The sequence below is a fragment of the Camelus bactrianus genome, chromosome 2, assembly GCF_048773025.1.
Source record: "Camelus bactrianus isolate YW-2024 breed Bactrian camel chromosome 2, ASM4877302v1, whole genome shotgun sequence".
Classification (NCBI taxonomy): Eukaryota; Metazoa; Chordata; class Mammalia; order Artiodactyla; family Camelidae; genus Camelus; species Camelus bactrianus.
Genome location: NC_133540.1, coordinates 33,631,767 through 33,653,397, shown reverse-complemented (window position 1 = coordinate 33,653,397; position 21,631 = coordinate 33,631,767). Strand labels below are relative to the sequence as shown.

The following is a 21,631-nucleotide window of genomic DNA, read 5'->3' as shown; positions in this document are numbered from 1 at the left end:
GGTTTCTCAGAATACGTATGAAAGCCGAAACACTGAAAAGAAAGATGTTGAGCCTGGATTTCTTTCCAAATCGTTCCTGTTCAAGGCATCACTCTTTATCTCTTAGGCTCCATGACAGATTGGCTTGAAATAAATGATCAAGCCTTCAGGGCAAGGGTGGTCTATTCTTTGGTAATAGACCACAGCTTTGTCATTCCGTGTATTGTGATAGTCAGCCAGTCCTCTTATCATTCATTGGTTACAACTGAATGATGTAGTGGGTAATCCTGCTTATGTCTGTCTGTCTAGGCATCAGCCATCCATGCAATGACTGCTTCGATATCCTAATAATATCCGTGTGTCCTGCCCAGGAAAGCCACATGGCAGTAAACATTGCTTGCATATAAATTAGGGTGCTTTGGTGGTAGAGGGGAAGGGCTGCCACTCACTTAAAGTATGACCCCACAGATGGTGCTGCTCAAACAAATCAAGGGACTAAATGTAGTATCTGGCAAATCCACCTCTTCTCCAACCAGTCTTCTACGTACTTTGGTTTAGAGTAGACATTAATGCATTGACTGTAAACTAGTATAAACTTAATGCTTAATTTCTTCCAACCTCTTGGCGGGTATTTTAATCTCCTACAAGTAGGAATCAAGAAAATGTATTAGAGATGCTCAAGAATCAGTGAGCCTTAATGGTAAAGGGGAAGCCAACCAATTCTTTCTTTCTATGTGGGGTCGCCCCAGACTAAACTGGTGCTTCTGTGTTTTCGTTCTTGGAACAATCCATCACATCATTTCCCCCCCACCACGAAGCCATGAAAGTCATTTGGTCTAGTTAGCACTTTAGGTGCTTCAGGTGCCTAATAAGTTTTCGGAATCTTTCTGCTATTGACCTCTAGGCCGTTTCAGCATTATCAAAGTTAAGTTTGATACCTTTCACTTCATTTGCATATACCTTTTAACTGGAGAGGGAAGCAGATACGCTGTTTTGAAGTTTTACTGTATTTCAGAGACTTTTTAAGATACACCCCCCACCCTTAATTCTGGGTATGACTATTAATATTCTTATAATTTGGGTATTAATATTCCTATTTTATAGATAAGAAAACTCATGTTCAGAAAAGTTAAGTAGTCTTCCTACGATGTATATCTAGTAACTGACAGAACTAGGATTCAAATTCCCGTCTGTCTGACTCTAGTAATTGTGAAATAACCATCCAAAAACCAACCTGTGAATATTTGAAGACCTTTTGCTCCAGAATCAACACTGATCTCCAACAATCCTGTCTTCAGTGAGCATTCCATAATAAACTAACACAAAGCTAGACTCAGATCATGTTTCTGCTCCCGTCAGCCTCTGTTCCCAAGTATGGGTCAACCTTGAAACAGCTTGTTAAGCAGAAAGAGAAGCTAAGCCCGACTTGGCCTGGAGCTTTGTGATTGTAAAGGAAGTTAAGAGTGGCTTGCCGGAAGAGCCCCAGTTTGATGTCAGTTGACAAAATGTCCTTCTTTAGAATTGGAGAGTCTTTTTTGTTTTTGTTTTTTGAAGTCCCAAGCAGCCAACAGGTGAATATGCATTATTCATGCAAGTCTTGGGGAAAAGGCTCACCTGTGAATGAGATAAGGCTCTCTCTATCTTAGATGAATGGGGAGTTTGATTTTTCTGCCAAAACAAATGGGGAGTCTAAATATTAGAACTTATAGAGGAGCGTTAGGCCCTTCTAATGTATTTGAAGAAACCTGAGGCTCTTTTGTTCTTTTATTTTCCCAAGTCCACTTCGTAGTCCAAAAGACACATGTCTTGGGGAGCATGTTAAATGTCAGAGAGATATGTCAACTGGTAGACATTAATTAACTCCACCAGATGAAACAGTTGCAGAATGGGATGAATGAGGAAGGGCATCATCTAAGAAGTTATATGCAAGAATAGAAGAACTGAGAATTGTTTCTCATACAGACAACACTTCTCAAGTTTCCTGTCTCCTATTCTGCATAAGTCATCATTACTTGGAGACTGGATGTGGGAAAAGGCTGTAGACATTTTATGGGTTTAAAGTAAGAGCACCAAAAAACTTTAACTATAAATATCATCAGGGCACTCATTTCTCCAACAAGTTTGGTGTGTTATAAATGCCTTCTAGGGCCCATGCCACACCAGTAGGGGGATGTCATTTGGGAGCTGCTTTTAGCTACTTAAACCATTTCAGGGACAGATCAATACTTTCCAAAGAGCTTGGGTCACACAAATGAAAAAAATCTTTTTACAAGTTGTTGGATTAGGTCATAGAGTCGTCTCGGTCCATAGTGTTTAAGCTTCGCCAGCACACGTGCGATTCACAAAGATAGTTTGACTTCAGGGGGCTTTTATTAATGTATTTTATTTCACCCAGAAGGTGTTCTTTATGACAAACAGGAAACCTCACTAAATATAACCCAAAGTTTAAGCAATGGAAAGGCACATAGATGATGTCGTACATTATAAATATTTTTTGTACTTGCTGGTTTATTTCTAAGGAAATTATGAGAGTGACATCATAATGATGACTGACTTTTATTAGTGTTTTTGCTCTGAAGCTCTAGACCACTAGTTATGAAGAAAAACAAATTGTCTAGTGTTATCCCTTAATGCTTTACCTGATGTTTTCTAGTGACATTAATCCTAGGAAGTAATTCTAGGACGACTAAATTATCATCAGTTCTCTTTTACACATTTGTCATGAAAAACAGCATAATAGCAAAGCACACAATTTCTTAAAACTCGTAATGGGACGTAATGACCTTGTATTTTTGTCTAAACTACTGCTTGGATTAGTCTACAAATCAAAGAACAATTTTATTTATTTTTATTGAAGTATAGTTGATTTACAATGTTGTATTAGTTTCTGGTGTACAGCTTTACTGCAGATGCCACACATGAGAAAACCAAATGCCATCAGCAATGCCCCTTCCAGAGCCTTCACCCTGGAAGTCACTTTGTCACACATGCCATCAAATGAGAAACAAATCAGACACTTTATGCGACAACTGTTTTCCACTTGAAACCATCAAAACAGAAACAATAGATTTTCCTATCAAAATGGAAAAATTATGAGTGTTTAGAAAGGATAATTGAGTTGTCATTTCTTTTAGAGCTGGCCTGGTATATTTCAAAAGTGGCGTTTGGTTTGAGGTTATAGCTCTGTTAGGATAATTGATGAATGAATAAATGCTTATTCGTCCCTGGATAGAACCCTAAAGTCTCAATCCTTCCTCCCGCTGACGGATGGCACCCCCGTGCCTACCGCCTACGTGAACTACTGGTCCATCCCTCTGCCCCCCACCATGAGGAAGACAAGGGCTGATTAGTGAGTAACTAAAAGTAAATAAAAATTTTTATTTTGTGCATTTTTCACTAAAAAAGAAATGTTACAAAGTAGAAGTTATAATTCATTTACAATAGGAAAAAGAAAAAAAAAAAACCCTGAAGTTCAAGTGTGTTAAATTACTTCCCCAAGGTCAAATAGCCTATAAGTCATAAAGCGGATTCAAATCCAGCTCCCAATTTAAAACCCACATTTATTTCACTGTGCTGACCTTGTGCCCTCAGATCTCCAAAACTCTCCACAATCAGGGCAAGAATGGGAGAGTTGGGTGCACCTTTATACTCTTCCGTTGCATTTCTTTTCTCCCAAAGAATCATACCCAATATTAATAAAGTGTCTCTCTGGGAGATGATGCTGTTTCTTTCCTTGGATTTTTCTCTCTTCTCATTGTCTGGCCCCCGAAGTCTCAGCTTGAATGTCCATCTTCAGAGAGGCTTTCCCTGACCCCCTGGTCTAAATTAGATTTTCCCAATATGCTTTCCCAAAATGCAATTATGTATTTGTTTGAAGGCTTACTTGTCCAAAGTTCCTATCCCCAACTAGACCATGGTAGCCCAGCCATGGCATAGAGCAACTGGCCAACTTTTGCTGAGCATCAGTCGTGCGTCGGGGCCCACTCTGCACTCTGTTAACTACCTCCCAACAACTTATGAGACAGGAAATGTCCCTATTTTGAAGGTGGTTCAACTGGGACAAGAGAAGCTAAGTAACTTTCTTATGTCAAGAAGCTAGCAAGTGGAGGAGCCAGATTGCAAAACTAGGCAGTCTAAATCCCTGAGCCCATCCTCTTGACATAAATGAATAGTAATGTGATGCATCATGACATGGGAGCAGCTGGCCCGCCATATTTACCCCTTGAAGATGGAGTGGATGCTGGAATCTGAGGGCGGGAGCTGTGCAGTGAGGGAGGATAGATGCTGACGATGTTATAGATGATGAAAGTGGGTGCTGGCAGTCGAGAAAGTGGAACCTTTATAAACACCTCATTTGCCCTATGATTTACAACCAGGAACTTATCTCTACCTGGAGATTTTGTGAATTAAAATGGGACGATGAACGTTCCATCAGTTTTGTCCACATTGCTACAAATGTTGAATTATAACCGTATTAGAAAACTCTGTTCTTGTTTGGCTCTTCCCAAAGTTAACTAAGAATACAATCTTAGGCAATTTAATTATCAGAAGTTTCCACAGATTCTGCCTTTTGATCCAAAATTATATTATCCAGAAATACATAAAGTATGCTTTCCATTATATTAAGAATTATAGGGAACAGAGCTTCCTTTGCGCTGAAAACTGTCCTACTGGTGAAACTTCTATGAAAAAGGTGAACAGACAGACACTGTCCTTAAAACAAATCTTCATGTATTTGAGGCAAGTTATGTGCTCTCAGATTTTTTTTTTTTTGAAATTAAGAAATCCAAGCCCTCCCTTAGTCTTTTTTGATAAATCCTATTTTACAATTACTTTCACATCTTTAATCTGGACTTCAGGTTTTTTCAGATATCTATAATATATAGTTCCCACACTTATTCTATCTTAATGCAATAATATCATACTTTCCTGATTACAGAAAATATGAAACTGAAGAAATTTATATTTTAAATTGTCACATAGTTTAATATTAAAGATGCATTTCCCAGAAATATATATTAATTGCTTTTATTCAGAGTAGTATAAATATGTACTATATCAAATTTCAAAAAGAGTTGCTTACTTTGGATATCTGAGGCATAGCAAACATTTGTTTTCTCAATGTTGATTTGTAACTAATGACATTTTGGAATAAGAATGATTTTTTAATGTAAAAATGAAAATTTAGATTGAACATTTTTTAGTGTTGCTGTGTTGCTAGCATTCTGCATCTGATCATTTTGTGAAGTAGTGATTCATGAAAATATCAGAGATTCAAAGATTTGGTTTTGCGATCTTGGTCAATGGCAAAGTTTAATTGACATCTAAATCATGCACATACAAACTGTACTCAGAAAATAATTTCAAAAGTACCATAATTTTTACATGACCTTGAAGTTGCAGCAATCTATTGCATAACTTTTCAAGAGAAGTCACAGAGAGGAAACCTCATATTTTCTTAAATTTATTAGTGTTCCTTGGTGGTCTAAACAGTTGGGATTTTTTTCAAGGTTTCTCTTCAAGGCAATAATCTTACTTAATTCTTTAATGTTTGTTCTCATATAAGTCAGTTTAAGTTCTTCTTTAGAGTAACAATAGGAAATATATAATGGCATAGAGCAGTGAAACATGACTAAAAAACTCAAGTATCCTAGTGTTATATTTCTATGTAATGATGTGAAGATAATGCTTTTAGCTGCATGACCACCATATTAGCCACACATCATAAAAAACAAACTTTATAAAAGTAACAGGTCAAATTCATTTAAGACAGTTTTTACCCTTAGCTAGAGTTAAGCATTAATCCTTAATATTGTGATTTTTTTCTGTCATTGAAAGGACCTTGAATCTTCCATTTTCCAGCAGGAGAAAAAAGATTTTTCAAACTACAAAGGTACAAGTCAGGTGAAAATATCAGGGAAGCATTCTTTATATTCCTGGGCTTAATGTTTTAAATAAAGTGTCAGACTTAGTGCCTCAAAGATTTTAGCTTTAAGGATGGTAAATGAAATCTTATGAGGCCATTTTCTTTCTTTTGTTTCAGTATGAAAATTTAATATTTCTAATAATTTTATTTAAAATTTACTTTTATTCTTATAAAACTTAATAGTCCTTAACTTTGTTAGACCTTTATTAATAAACTATGAAAAATTATTTTTCTTTATTATAGACCAAGTCATTCTAAGAAAGAGATTTCCAAACTGCGAGTCAAATGAGGGACATTTCTTACCCATTAAGTAAAATACATTTTGGGAATTTGAAGGCGTTAAGGTACTTTCTAAATCGTCTTCCTTCTTCCAAAGGAATCATTTGCTTCCTAACAAGGTTTGCCCAATATTTGTCAACCTAACAATTTTTTAAAAATATTTATACTTTAAGAATGATCCTAAGGAAATCCTTGAGAGAGTGAGAGAATGGAAAACTGAAATCCCCTAAACATAAACAAATATTTACTTTATTCTGCAGTGTCGTCAAGTCTTTGGGGATATGCATTTTTTTTAATGAATGTATATACTCTCACATGTTCTGGATAATCTTATATTTTTGCTTAGTTCATAACTGGATATTCAAATTTGACTCTAAACTCAGTGTCTTTTTAAAATTAATATAAGTATCTGTTATATCAGTCCATATTGCTCTGAGGTAATTTTCACAGCTGTTTGGCAATATCAAAGTTGCGTATTTTTCTATCACAAATCTTGGAAGTGTGTTTTCACATAAAGTTTGTTTTTTGTGGGAAGGAAATATTGTGATTTGTCATCAGTATTATTGGAGATCACAGAAATGTTGGGTGAATTTGTTTCTCCCTTTCCTTTTATTTGTTTACTAAAGAAATTAGTTTAACTTTAGAGCCTATGAACTCTAAATACATATATTTTTTAACTAAAAAAGAAAAAGATTTCTGCAGTGGCCAAGTATGTATGTTTCAATCCTGGAATAAAAACTCAGATTACCCCGTCTTGGAAATCATTCATTAAGGAGCCACTGGTAACACATACCATCTAAATCTGCTGAAAAGATATAGACAGATCTTTATCAAAACTATGTGGTAAGCCTGGTGCTAAATATAAGTATAAATGTGCCTTTCCATGCCTGCAATTTTCTGAAGTCCAAAAGTTCTTCGGATGGTAGCAGGCAAGATAATACTTCCTCTACTTAATTTAAATGCATTCCTCATCTGATTCAAATGTAGGGCTACACATTCTCTACTTCAAAAATCACATTCCCTTCCCAAATCTTACTATTTTATGGATCAGATAGATTTGAGGCTGGCTCTTGCCTCTCTGTCCATTGTAGTAGCTATGTCTTCCATTCACATGGCACGTTGGAATTTACAAAGTGGTTTTACATTCGTTGTCTTCTTTGATTATCTGAGGGGCTTTATTAGAGGGAGAAAAAATATTTACCGAGTTTTCATTTGCCTCTATCACATTAAATAACCAGGTAAACGCCTCGAAAGGATTGTTGAGTGTGCTACTCTGTTTTTTGGTGGTATACTAGTTTTCATGTATTGTTTCATCTAAAATCCAGTTTAAAAAAAAAAAAAACTCTTTCGTCTCTTTAATTAATGATTTATTTAATTATTTTGAACCCCTGTCTAATTCACAAAAAGATTTGGGTGCTTTACATTGAAAGGAACAGGTCTGATAGAATTGTAAAGCAAGAGAGAAAAGATAAGAGCGCCACACTGCGGGAGGGAGGTGTGATAAAAGAGGTGTGAAGGAGAGTAGAAATGCTTCTCAGTGGTGGTCCGGGGTTTGCCAGCGCTAACTGTGCTCCTCCTTCTCACACCGAAGTCAGAGATATTAAGTTGCCAGTTTGAAATCGGCCATGGTGAGAGTATTTACACCGCGGAAATGTACACAAGCCAGGATTTTTATTTTTCAGATAGTCGGTTTATCAATGGCCCTAAAGCCTAAATTAACCGTTGTGTTAAAATAACTGATGTATAAGCTTCATTTTATTCTCCTGCAGAGCTTTGTAAACTTAAGCAAGACTGTTTCAATACTGCCTCAGTCCATGAACAATGGGTGCTGATGAGGGAATACAATCAGTTTTGTGTTTGTTCATGTCTTCCTTTCGGAACTATTTGGAGGGCGGCGGTGGAACAGTATTGTTGACGTTATTTTTCCTCCAATCAGATGATCTTTACTTTGTGACTTCCGGTTGTACATTTTGGGCAGGTTACTCAAATCTTCCATGCATCTGTGTCTCTAATCCAGAAAATAAAGATAATAATAAAATAGTATTAAGCTTTATAAAGGTATACAGTTTAAACAATATAATGCTTGCAAATTACTTAGCATGGTCTCTGGTATAAAGTAAGAGCTCAATACATGTTACCTTTTATGATAAGGCTTCCACTGGCATAGATGAGATACTTTCTAAGACACTAGAAATGCCAAGATAAGGTCCCTGCCCTTAAGAAGCTCACAGTTAGGGAGGGTATAGCTCAAGCAGTAGAGCTCATCCTTAGCATGCATGAGATCCTGGAATCAATCCCTAGTACTTCCTAAAAATAAACAAAGCTTAATTATCCCCCTCCACCAAAGTAGAATAAATAATACAACAAAAAAGAGTAATGCTATTTAAAAAAAAAAAAAAAAGAAGCTCATAGTCTAGAGGAGAATTGGTTTAGTTCCTAATTTACATATTACATAAATTACATACATTTTGCTGTGCCTAACAATGTAGCTGCCCAATACTTCACTCATTTACAGTTCAGTCTAGAAATGTGTTTTCTTTCTTTCTTTCTTTTCTTTCTTTTCTTTCTTTTCTTTCTCCTTTCATTCTTTCTTTAGTTGAAGTATAGATGATTTATAATAGTGTGTTAGTTTCAGGTACACAGCAAAATATATATATATACATATAATTTTTTTCAGATTATTTTCCACTATAGGTTATTACAAGAAAGTGAATATCCTGTGTTATACAGGAAATAGACACTTTTTAAAATCTAAGGTCCAACAAGTATTAAACCTGTAGCTTGTAACAGAAGAGTTTAGTATAGTCATAGTCTTTTTTAATTATCATTTTTATTCATTTTTAACTCCATGAATACTCTTGGTTTTTTGTCAAACTATTGTTCATTTATTTTCACGTACCCTAAACATACAGCATAAGAGGTTTGCTTTCTCTAAGTGTTGCCAACACCCCTGTACATTTCCTTCTTCAAAAAAGTGTTGAGTGCTAGGATTTGGGGGTGTTTTTTCTTCTGGTTTTATTGAGATGTAATTGACATACAGCATGCATAAGTTTAAAGTTACAGCATCATGAAATGATGACCACAGTAAGTTTAGTGAACATCTATCATTTCTTATAGATACAAAAGTAAGAAATAGAAAAAAATTCTTAGAATTTTGTTTCTAAGAGGAATTTACACTTTTTGTAGCTTTAGTATTTTATTATTATTTCAAATAGATGTTTCATGCATTTTGGTTTTAATATTTTTAAGTTTAATTTGAAGCATCTTTTCTTTTAGAGTAGATGTTTTGGAGAACTGAACTTTGGGATGTCACAGGTATTATTAACTCTTGACACACACTGAATCAGATAGTCCCTAGTGCTCAGGCCAGTCCCTGAGAGCATATGGGATTCCTCGGGTAGCACGTGGAAAGGTTCCACTGCAGCTAACTGCTGCATGGACAGTGTAAAAGGGACAAGCCAATCCACCATGTAATGTGCCATACTGGGTTAGAGGTCACAGTTCAAACAGGTAAAAACTTAGGGAAAAACAGAAATATGGAAGTTGATTCCATCTGACAAACATAAAATTTGTGTAAAATAAATCGTGTACACCCACACATAAAATAGTGTGACCGTAACAGTTTTTACAAATATAACTGAATATCTGTGTACTTTTTTCCCTGTAGGCGGGAGATGTCAAAAGAACATTAGTATATGGAATGAGAAGCAGCTGGGAAGCTGTAAATTCTAGAAAAGAATCACCTTTAGTATCTTCCCTCTGTGTTGGTTGGAACTTAAACCCAGTGTAACTGATTTATTTTGTTTATGTTTGAAAAGAGTGAGGAGGAGAATTGTTGAAGAAGGTACTGTGACTTGGAGATAGCTGGTCTGCATCTAGATTATCTTCCATCCTCTCATGTGTACTTTTCTAGTCTGTTTTTGCATTTGCTATACCTTCAGAAGATAAAATGTGCAATCCTAAACATAGATTTGACATGGACCAATTGGTCCACAGCAGAAATCATATTCCCCTTAAGACACATCCTAAAAACTCTGAATTGCCGTGTATCTTCTAGCGTCTCTCCAACTTCATTCGAAGGACAGACCTCCCTTTGGGGGGAGTGTGCTCAGGGTAGCCATGGCTCCTGCCAGCACGTGAAGGCTGTAAATACTTTCTTTGAGAACAGGAGCAGTGGGAAGTACTATTAGACAGAAGTGAGGCCTTGAAGGGACAAGACAGTGCCTGGAAGAGCATTCAGTCATCAGGAAACCGAGAGAGTAGTTGAAGGAAGTTAAAGACTTCTCTAAAAGAAAAACCAAATCTGGAAAAATAGAGGAAATTTTAAAGAAATGGGGAGAATTAGTACCATATGTGATAGGGTCTTAGTGTATTGTGGCTGCTTTCATGCTCAGAGTACAGTGAAGGGAAGAAAAGCCGAAAGAGTGAATAATAAAATGGCACAAGATATTTTATAAAAATGTTGATTTCCAAAGTAAAATTTGTGTGAGTACCAAATTATTCCAATTATAACTTCAACTTCTTCGATAGAGTTGACCATGACCTTCTCCCTAGAGAGGAGGATGAGCTAAAGAACCTCTCAGATTTTTTCTGGAATGTCTTCTGATACCAGATGACAGAGTTGGGGTTTTTTGTTTTGTTTTGTTTTGTTTTTTCTCACAGCAACCAATTCTCCAACACCAAGTGGGTGTTCAACAATTCAGTTCCATTCTGACACTAACTCCCTGGAGTTAACCTTGACCCCATGGATTAAGAGCTCAGTCCCACAAGACTATCTCTGTTCCAAGCACTGGCTTCGCACATTTCTGCCCAAATGACTACAAATTCAGGGGTTCTTACCAGCTCCCCCGCAAACTTAGTCACTCATAGAACAGCTCACAGAACTCAGGAAGCTGCTTTACTTACTATTACTGGTTTATTATGAAAGCTTCAGCTCAGGATCAGTCAGAGGGCGGAAGAGACACATAGGGAAAGGCATGGGGCTGGGGGGACGTGGAGCTTCCATGCCCTCTCTGGGCATGCCACCCTCCAGCACCTCAGTGTGTTGGCCAACCTGGAAGCTCTCCAAATGCCATCATTTAAGGTTTCATGGAGGCTTCATTAAGTAGATATGATTGATTCCATCATAGCCATTGGTGATTGAACTCAACCTCCAGTCCCTCTCTCCTCCCTGGAGGTTGGAGGGTGGGACTGAAAGTACTCATCCTTTAATTACCTTTGTTGGTTCCTCTGGCACCAGCCCCCTTCCTGAAGGTATCTGACGGTCCACCAAGAATCACTTCTTTAGCATAAACTCAGGTGAGATTGACCATTAGCAAGGACAAAAGATACTCCTGTCACTCAGGAAATTCCAGTGGTTTTAGGAGGTCTGTGCCAAAAACCAGGGACAAAGACCAAGTCTATTTTTCATTATAGCACAGAAACAAATCATGCAGCCCCTCCCATAAGCTAACTCAGGGTCCTCAGGGGATTGACTCTTCTTCTGAGACCAAATTAGACTTTTGGAATTATTGAAAAGCACTGCTTCCTGTCTTTTCCAGGTGTTGTGAAGAAATTAATACTATACAGTGTGTTTTGAAACTTACGAACTAAGCAAAATAAGTTTTAGTGAGATTAAAATCCTCCAGTTAGTAGAAACAGTTTGCTCATGTTGAAATTTTTCCTTCTTTGCATCCTGGGATTAATACAGTTTTGCTCTTGACTGAATTCATATATGCTCACATGTTATCTAATGGTCTCCACCTTCTCTTCAATTCTGAAAAGTGCTTTCACTTCACTCCGAAGGGTGTTGGTTGATCTTGCAACACGGACAGCTAAGAGAGAGTGATTGCTGTGGGAGAGCTTTCCCTAAGTATCTCTTTATGAATTTGTGGGTGAACTTCACCAGTCTCCTCTTTCAGGGCACTCACAGTAGGGCATGGCCAAGATGGTTCAAGGCATCAGTGCTTTGGATCCTTTTAAAACACAGATTAAAGTAGACATGTAGTAGACCAAAAAAGAGTAATGCTCTTTCCCAAAAGATGTCCTCAACCTAATCTCCAGAACCTGTGATTATGTTACTTTACCTGGCAAAGGGGAATTCAAATTACACTGGATTATCTAGATGAGTTCAGTATCATCACAAAGTCTTAAAAGTGGACGATGGGGCAGAGAAGGTCAGAGCGATGAGATTATGAGGATTCAGCCTACCATAACCAGCTTTGAAGATGGAGGGTAGAGGGCACCAACCAAGGATGCCACATGGCTTCTTGAAACTGGAAAGGGAAAGGAAGTGGATTATGCCCTAGAGCCTCCAGAAAGCAGCCCAGCTCTGCAGACACATTTATTTTAGCCAGGTGAGACCCATGCTGTAGTCTAACCTACAGATTTTAAGATAATAGATTTGTGTTGTTTCAAGCCACTGTGTTTGTGGTGATTTTTTTTTACAGCAACAATAGAAAACGAAGACACCTGATGTTCTGTTTGAATTAACAATTCTCAGACAAATTTATTTCTCTTGTCTGAACAGCGAAAGGTTCCGGTCTCAGAAGCACAGGTTTGCTTGAGTGGTCCACACTGGTCTCCAAGTCCTCTTGCTCCTTTCCTGACACGTGCTAGCAAAACATAGACATTTGGATCACAATTAACAAAGGAAATGCCATAACCTGCCTTATAATAAAAGTATAGACTTTATAGAGAATTAAAAATACCACCCCTCGGTTCTTATGTTAATCCTTAGAAGCCCTTTCGTTATTAAGAGAACAACAGTTCTGCTGGAGGTCTTCACACCTGTGTGCCTGGGGCGTGTATGTAAGTTAAGTTAGAAGGTGGTCTTGTGTTAGCAGAAACTCTGCCTAATTTTCATGTAATTTATCTGTTATAAAACCAAGCTTTTTTTCTTTTTCCCATCATGTTTTACAGTAGAGAAAGCTCAGTGATAATATACTAATTAACCTTTGTGTCGGAAGTTACCCAGAACATGTGTTTATTCTCTTTAATACTTGTATTTTGGGCCCTGCGTATTTCTAATAGCACAGCACTGTTTAAGATCCCCCTCCACAAAACCCCAAATCAGCATCATAAGAAAGTAGGAGGGGGGTGAAACAACTAAAAACTTACTTTGTTATCTGCTTCCATGCAAAAATTCCTGGAGGGCAGGAATTCATTTTTATTGATTATCTTATCCCTGGTGCCAAGTACAAGGTCTAACGCGTAGTAGGCATTCAATAAATATTTGTCGAATGAATGTTAAATACAAAAATTTTTGTCAAGGCAGTATCAAGGAATATCTTGAACTCAGCAGTGTGTTGTTTAATTTACATTCCCTGGCTTTCTGTTTCATTGCCGTAGGCCCGTTGGGTACACTGCTGAACTTGAACCTAGTCACTTGCCAAATGGTCACCAAGAAAACTATGCAAAAATGAGAAACAGTGCTTCCAGTTCAGTGCTGTCCAGTCCCGTTTCCTAAAATGCACAAGTCAATTGTCAAATATAAAATGTTAAAACAAATTTTAAATAAGTTGGAAATCAGAAAAAATTAACTTTAACCACATTGAAAGTATGAAGTTAATGTTTTCTTTAAAATACCATCATGAAAGACCATGCCCCACAAGTTCTCTTAAAAAAGAAAAAGAATTCTTTCTGTCACAATCATTTTATGACTACCTGTCTTTTTCAACAGATGCTTCATTTCCTTCAAAGAATCTTCCTTAGTCAATTGGTTAGAACTTTGAGGTGCTCACCGGGGAGGAGTTTACCTCAAAACTATGGGACTAGATCTGATCTAGGATTTACACGAAAGTCATTGATCCTCTTTGTTTGGGGTTTTGTCTCTTTTCTGCTGACTGTGTGAAATTGTTCCTGAGAGCTGAATGATAATCAGAATGGCAGTGAACTACTTATTCAAAGTCCCTAAGGAGGGTTTTATGATTTATTCTGAAACATGGGTTAATCTCAAGGCTCCAAAGTGTATAGAGATATTATCTTCAAATCATTCGACTACCTGATTTTGAGGAGTCATTGGTGCTTGGTGAGGGTCTGTCCAGAAGTTGATGTGGTACTGGGAGGACTGAGCAAGGGGAAGGGACAAAGGGAGAAGCTCGTTGTAGCCTCTGAAGATGCTCAGATGAGAGTTCAATCAGTGAGCTTGGGGGGAAAAAAAAATTACCCAAACAGAGGAAACCCTGACATCTCGCTTATAAATTACTTGTTGCCCATTTGGTTCTAGTAGTGATGTGTGCTCCTAGAAGCATAAGGTATACACAAAGGGTTTCTTATCAGTAATGAAGTACAAAGTATAATGTGAATAGTTTGGACACATTGCTGCTTTTCACATGGGGAAGGATAAAATATTTTGGACATTGAGTTAACAGTTTTCAAAACTATGCTGTTAGAAGTCACTGTCGTTTTGAAAGGTGTGGCTCCCCGCACCACGGGTCTTCCTTTGCCATTCTACAAATATGTTTTTCTCCCTTTTTAACCAGCTTGGCTGAACTAATTAATCACTAGAGGTTCCTTCTCCCCAGATGCTCACCAGAAACAGTTCAATAATTTGACATTTCTGGAAGGCTGCATGGTTTTAATTCCATCAGGCTACACATAATGAGGGGAAGGAGGAAGGGGAAAGTCAGTAACATCGACACAAGGGCTTCTTGCTGAGCCTGGGAGAGCTGGGCTGCTGGCTTCCGTCCTGCCTCCAGGGGCCAACACCCCGGCTCTGATGCCGATGAAGACGATGCTTGAAGCAACCATAGAGGACCTAGAAGCGTCAGATGTCTCGTGGTGTTTCTGGCAGTGTGGCCTCTGACCCTGCTCCAAAGTTAAGGCTTAAACACCCAATCGACGTATTCTCCATGCTTGTGATTGGTCAGTAACATACTTTGAATGGACAGCGTAACTCTGAAGGCTAATTCAAGCTATGTGAGCCTACTAATATTTTAATCTCCTGACAGCAGTCATACATGTCTCTTTCCCAGTCTCTGAACATTTAGGAGTTGTGTTATCCTAGATAATTTTAAAAGCTAGTTTCGAGAGACACTCTAGGATATTTACATAAAACATTAAATTTTGTCCTCAATATAGTTATGAGAGTATTTCTCTGAAATGACTTAAAAGTAATTAGTCATGTGTCTAAACCCCCCACAACACTACTTTGCACCTAGAAGTTGACTTTAAAAACATGAAATCATATGTAATGATTAAACAAATGTAAATCCTATAACCTGAAAAATTCAGGATTATTGACATTTTTTAAATGGCTTTCTTGATTTATTTTCTTGTCATTCAAATGTCTCACTCTCTTTCTATATTTGGCACTTTATTAGAAGTCAGTGGTGCCCCCCCCAAAACATTCACACAATAAGGACATCTCTAAGGTGAACTTCCATCACTTGGGGATTTATTTAAATCCCTTTGCCCGTCCATCTTTCTCTTGTGCGTGAATCCTACATTCCTAATTCCCGAAAAACCAGCCAGCACAGTTTTAAACCATGTTGCTTTCCAGCTCAAACTGTCTTTCAGATGATTTGATTAAAAGCTACAAAAGACCTACTTTCAACAAAAGCTTCTTATAAGGGAACACAAACTTTTGTGAAGTGGGCGTGCTGTACTTACCCTGCATTCACAGATTTAGGGGGAAATATGTGCGGAAGGAGAATTAATCACGAACTAAATCCCCACCCGAACCCCCCAGGGCCTCCTTATACATCCATCAAGGAGGTTTAGACATGCAGGGGCTTTTCTATGACCGAATCTTACTTACACATCCCTGCTTTCTACGTCTCATCAGAAAGGCAAGAGATATTTGTTTAATGAAGATAGAAGAAGAAAAACAGCAACGTCGAGCCAATGTTAAAATCGTCGTAGCAAGACAATCCAAAAAACAGAGGCTTATTCATAAATCACAGTCAGAGAGCCTTACCCTTCAGTGAGATTGTTCCTTTGCCTAAAATTAAAATTAAGCATATGGTGATATTGCAAATGAAGAGGCTGACTTTTTAGATTAGTATGAAGAATCATCTGGTAGTTCTGGGATCTTTGCATCCACTTTATTATTTATACTCTCTTAAAGTCTGAATGTTTCTGCTTTGGATGGCATGCATTTGAAGGAGTTTTTCTCTAATCCAGGAATTAAAACTATGTTTATTAAAAGCCCGATTTTATGCCTAAAACTGTAAATTCACAAATCCATGTAGCACACAAACTACAAACAGTTCTGTGCTTTGCTAGTAACACATGCTCTTCCAGGGGACAAAGGCCGGAGAGTGCGTCCATGATTGAGCATGACCTTGTAAAGAAGTTACAGTATTAGAGATTTATTTGTCCTCTAACTCTTCCGAGGAGTGACTGACAGCTGTTCACCATAGGAGATGTTGTGATGTTTAGTGGAATAGGGTGTGGAAGGTGATGTCCTAGTGACAATTGTAACATTCAGTTTCTGTCACATTTTTCTCCACTGTGTATAGCCCGTCAGGCTACAGAGAAAGGGCTCCCTGGCTTACTAGCACATGAACTTGAAGTCTCTGATCTAGATAATTTTAGATACTTTGATTTCATTATAGAAATTCCTAGACTACTTGTGGGATAAAACAAATGCCGAGACCATATTGAGTTTCCTCAAGCTGAATTAGCAGAAAATAAAGATAAAATGCCTTTCTATTTAAGAAACATGATGATGTTTTAATTGTTACAGCATTTGGCATGCCTAATGTATACAATTCTTGACATTCATATAATAACAAAAGAAATTTGTTTGGGATTTTTCTTTTATTTCCAAGTGTCCCCTTTCCTTTTGAGTATTTCTCCCACCCCCATCCCAGCCCTGGCTTTTAGCTCACTTCTCATTTCTCCCTCTTTCTGTAAAGAAAAACTCTATCCAGGGAAGGGAGACATGTAAAAATACCTCATTTCTATGTAGATAGGGCCAAGGCTGCTTATTACCTTGCTATGACGAGCAGACCACCATGGTCGTGACAACTGATGTAGCTGCCTCCAGGGTAAAACAAAGGTTTACATATTACACAAGCAATTTAACTGTTTTCTAAACATATTGCCAAGACAGTGGGAGTTGGCAGCCCACACTGTGTTTTAGGTTTTGGAGACTTGGATTGGAAGTGACTGCTGATTACGAACCTTTTTATTTGTCTTCTGTGAACTGCAAGCAACCTAGTAACCCAGCAAAGAATTCTTCACAGCACTTAAACTTGTCTTCCGAGCTCCCCCAGATTCCATACACAAATCACTCGACAAAAGTGGTGTACTCATAGATAACCGTGCGACGCAATTGTCTCCTTCCAACCCTTAAAGAGTTCCGCAAAGTGAAATGTTTTATAATCCTTTTTGTGCAGTAGGCAAGGAAGAAAAGAAAAGAGTTTGGGCAAAGATTATCCAGAAGAAAGAAAGAGACTCTTTTGGGGGTTCCAGTTGAAACACAATAAAGAACATAATTAACTTCACAATTCTTTGTGTTTTTCATTTGACTGCAGGGAGGAGATGAAAGAGGACTGCTAAGCCTTGCATTCCATCCCAATTACAAGAAAAATGGAAAGCTCTACGTGTCTTATACCACCAACCAAGAACGGTGGGCTATGGGGCCTCACGACCATATACTGAGAGTCGTGGAATACACAGTATCCAGGTATCACTGAAAGTCATTTAGCCTTATTTTCTCATCTGCCCTTCCTAATTTTTTGTTTTGATGTTACAAATAATTAACCGTAAGGTGGCAATAATTAAACCACCATCTCCATCTTGCTTAAAACCCCATATGGCTCTTTCAGGAAAATTGTGGACAATGGTAGCTTTGGCACCTGCCCTGCAATTCTCTTGCCACCTAATGTCACTTCAGAAGAAACCTAGAAAATAATGTGATTTCTCAGTCATTTTTATCTGCTGCATTTTAAGTATATGTTTGCTTATTTATGGGCCAGGTGTTTGCGTCCCTGTTTGTGTGCTACTTACTTTCTGCGGATCCACCTTACGTCTTTAACAATCGTGGTTTGCTCCCTCCTCACCATGTAGGAAAAACCCCCATCAAGCTGACCTGAGAACAGCCAGAGTGTTTCTTGAAGTTGCAGAGCTTCACAGAAAACACCTGGGAGGCCAGCTGCTCTTCGGTCCCGACGGATTTTTGTACATCATCCTCGGTGATGGGATGATCACACTGGACGACATGGAAGAAATGGATGGATTAAGGTAAAAAGAAAAAAAAAAAAAAAAAAGGTTCCCCTTGATGTTAAAATGTTTTAAGTGCCAGGAAAAAGAGTCAGAATCAGTGAGCTGAGAACTGTCTTTGAGTTGTATTACCTTGGTTAAATATTTCACTTTTACTATCAGCGCCTGCATTTATAAGGTGAAGGGGAATTCAGTAAACATGCTGGTGTAATATTTTTGAAAGTCGCTGTACCGAGATGTCCTGTAACGAGCTCCCGCTGCCTAGTCTGGTCAGCAGCTGCGGCTCGGCCGCCCCGCGCGGCCACGCTGCCTTCAACACCTCTTGAGACGGACAGCACCGTCCAGCCGAGCTTTTGGGGGGCATTAAACACGTGGATTGGCCAAAAAAAATTTAGAGGACGGATGCAGAAACAGGACGCCACTGATGCTGCAGCCTCTGGGCACCCTTGAGCCTTGTCTGAAATCAGACTTCCCTCGGTTTCATTTCCCACGATATGGAATTTTGAACTTCAGTAATTTTGTCTCGAATGATGGGGAGGGGGAGTTCTTTTATCCGTAGAGCAATACAACAGAAACGGAAAGCACTTACGTGGTCCTCCGATTCCTCAGTGACTTCACGGGTTCTGTGCTGCGGCTGGACGTGGACGCAGACGTGTGCCACGTGCCTTATTCCATCCCCAAGAGCAACCCGCATTTCAACAGCACCAACCAGCCCCCCGAAGTGTTTGCCCACGGTCTCCACGACCCCGGCAGGTGAGACAAGCCTCTCCTCTCTCCTTCCCGACAGGGATTCGGAAAGGGGGGGAGGGAGAAGGTTTCTGAGCCCACAGCAGCCGAGAGTGGTGTCCAAGGTTGTTTCTCTATAACACACCAGGTCATTATCTCACCCAGTATTTTGCCCTCTGTCTGCTAGTAATGTGTGAAGCAGACTGAGAAGGCAGCTCAGACAGGGAAGAGGACAATTTCATGGAGAGAAAAATCGCCTTAGCATTTTGGAGGGCTGTTATGAGATAAACACTGTTGGACCAATGTCATGATTAAGACAAATCAAAACAGTTCTGAGAGATAATGAACCTTGAATTTGTCTCCTTCAATCCTTCTAAATGTTAATTTCCTTATACATGAAATGGGGCTATTAATAGCCACCTGGCAAGGATGCTGTAATGATTAAATACAAATCTGTAAGTGAAGCACCAAGTAGAGTGTCTGACATACCTGGTAGATAAATTATAGTTCTTATTATCATAGCTTCACTTAATGTATTTCTCAGTGTCATTTGTAAGGAGTTGAGCTAAATGTAAACCTTGTTTTCTTGAAAAAAAAAATTACGAATACCAGAGGAATTCAGATTGACTGTTTACCACAATGAATCATAAAGAAAGGACCACTGAGAAGTATGTGCGGAGGTGGGGTGGGGAGTTTGGGATTAACAGATACAAACCACTATACACAGAATCGATAGACAATGACCTACTGTACAGCACAGGGAACTATAATCAATATTTTATAATAACCTATAATGGAAAAGAATTTGAAAAAGAACATATATGTATAACTGAATCACTACGCTGTACACCAGAAATGAACACCGCTTTGTAAATCAACTATACTTCAATTTTTAAAAAATTAACAAAAAGAAGTATGTAGAGTGAGAAATTTGGTATACACTTGAAAAATGCTAGGAAGTATATAGTATAGCAATTCTGTGATGAAAGTTTCATCCAATCTGTGGTCTGTTATTCATACTAAGGGGTATCTGGCCACATTTATTCATTTACTAGTTAAGTTATTATTGCTATTTAATGTTTATTGAGTGTTCACTACGTGCAAGGTGAGTATTTCTCAAACTTTTTATTTTTATAATCCCTCCTGCACTTCATCTCCCCTCCATCAAAGTCCAAGTCTACAGTTCATTTCCTTTTTGGCATCTCGGCAGACCTTAAAATCTGTGCGACAGGGAATACTTAAGGTGGGTTCAGGATGTGGAGGAAACTGTCACATTCCATTCCTATAGCTCAGAACGCGTGGATACCACCACAAAGCAGCACTTTGAAGTCGAGCAGCCTGAGTCACCACAATCCCACTGCAGCCTTCATGCCACCTTCCCGGGGGGTCCCGGACCCTCAGTGTAAAAACACAGGGTGAGGTGCTTTATAGCCCTTTCGTGTGGCGAGATGCCTGAGCTGTGGAGTCTTACCTCCTCGGGCGGTGGAGGGCTGATGGAACAGCTTGCTTCCCTCCAAGAGTATTTCAAGCAGAGGAGGATTTAATAAAGCAGAAAAGAAACAAAAATAATTATTGGCTAAAAGTAAAGCTGGCTTGTATTAAGCACCTTGGTGCAGAGCAGTTAACCGAGTGTGCCATGCATGACAATTTACTGATACCTCTCAGCAGCATTCTAAGGTAGCTGGCATCAGTCACCCCCCCTCCTTTTTTTCAAAGACTTTAATTTTTAGATCAGTTTGAAGTTCACAGCAAAACTGAGCAGAAAGTAGAGATTTACCGTGTACTCTTTGTCCCCACACATGCATAGCCTTCCCCATTATCAATACCTAGGCTCCCCGAGTGAAACATTTGTTACAATTGAGGACCCTACACTGACATGTCATTACCACCCAAAGACCATAGTTCATAGTAGGGTTCCTTCTTGGTGTCGGACGGCCTATGGGTTTGGACACGTGTGTAATGACATGGATCCACCATCATAGTATCATACAGAGAAGTTTTGCTGCCTGGGCTCTTTTTTATAGAAGAAATTAAAGGTTAAGAGGGCCAAGTGGTTCTTAGCGGATTTGGTATTCAGCCAGAGCTAGACCTCATGGCCTCCAGCAGCTCCACCTCTGGGAGACCTGGCCTTTTCTTTCAGATTTGCTCTTTCTTGTTAGAAACAGGTCAAACCTTTTGGTCATACTTTCTCCATCTTCAAAAGAAGGGAAATACAGAAAAAATTTCTCACCTTGGATGGACTTAGTTCCGCCTTAAGTCACAGCCGGCCTATGTCTTGATCCCTGCCAGACATTGTATTCTGTGAATTTTTGAATTAATGAGACAGTAAAGGGACTGTGGTCACAGAACAAATAACCCACCTTTCACAGATCAGGCTTATAGTTTCCCTAATATGAATGGGAGCATCCAGCACCAAAAGGATTTCTCTCATTGTTGCTCTTGCTTAAATAATTGCTGCATATGACTTACATGTCTCTTAAGCCCAGAACCTACTCTCAGATTTTTATTTTAATTTTTAAATTTATTTAATAGTCCCAATGGTTTTGTTTTTGTCATTCATGTATTCTGTTG

General features: G+C 38.6%; 1 protein-coding gene across 2 annotated transcripts in view; it reads left to right on the top strand.

Moving 5' to 3' along the window:
* Positions 1-21,631, top strand: part of HHIP (hedgehog interacting protein) — a 92,837-nt gene that overhangs the window by 37,831 nt on the left and 33,375 nt on the right. For both annotated transcript variants that reach the window (XM_010954592.3, XM_045516395.2), the window contains exons 5-7: positions 17,647-17,798; positions 18,182-18,355; positions 18,944-19,087. In XM_010954592.3, coding sequence (XP_010952894.1) covers positions 17,647-17,798; positions 18,182-18,355; positions 18,944-19,087 — 470 coding nt within the window. The remainder of the gene's footprint in view (positions 1-17,646; positions 17,799-18,181; positions 18,356-18,943; positions 19,088-21,631) is intronic.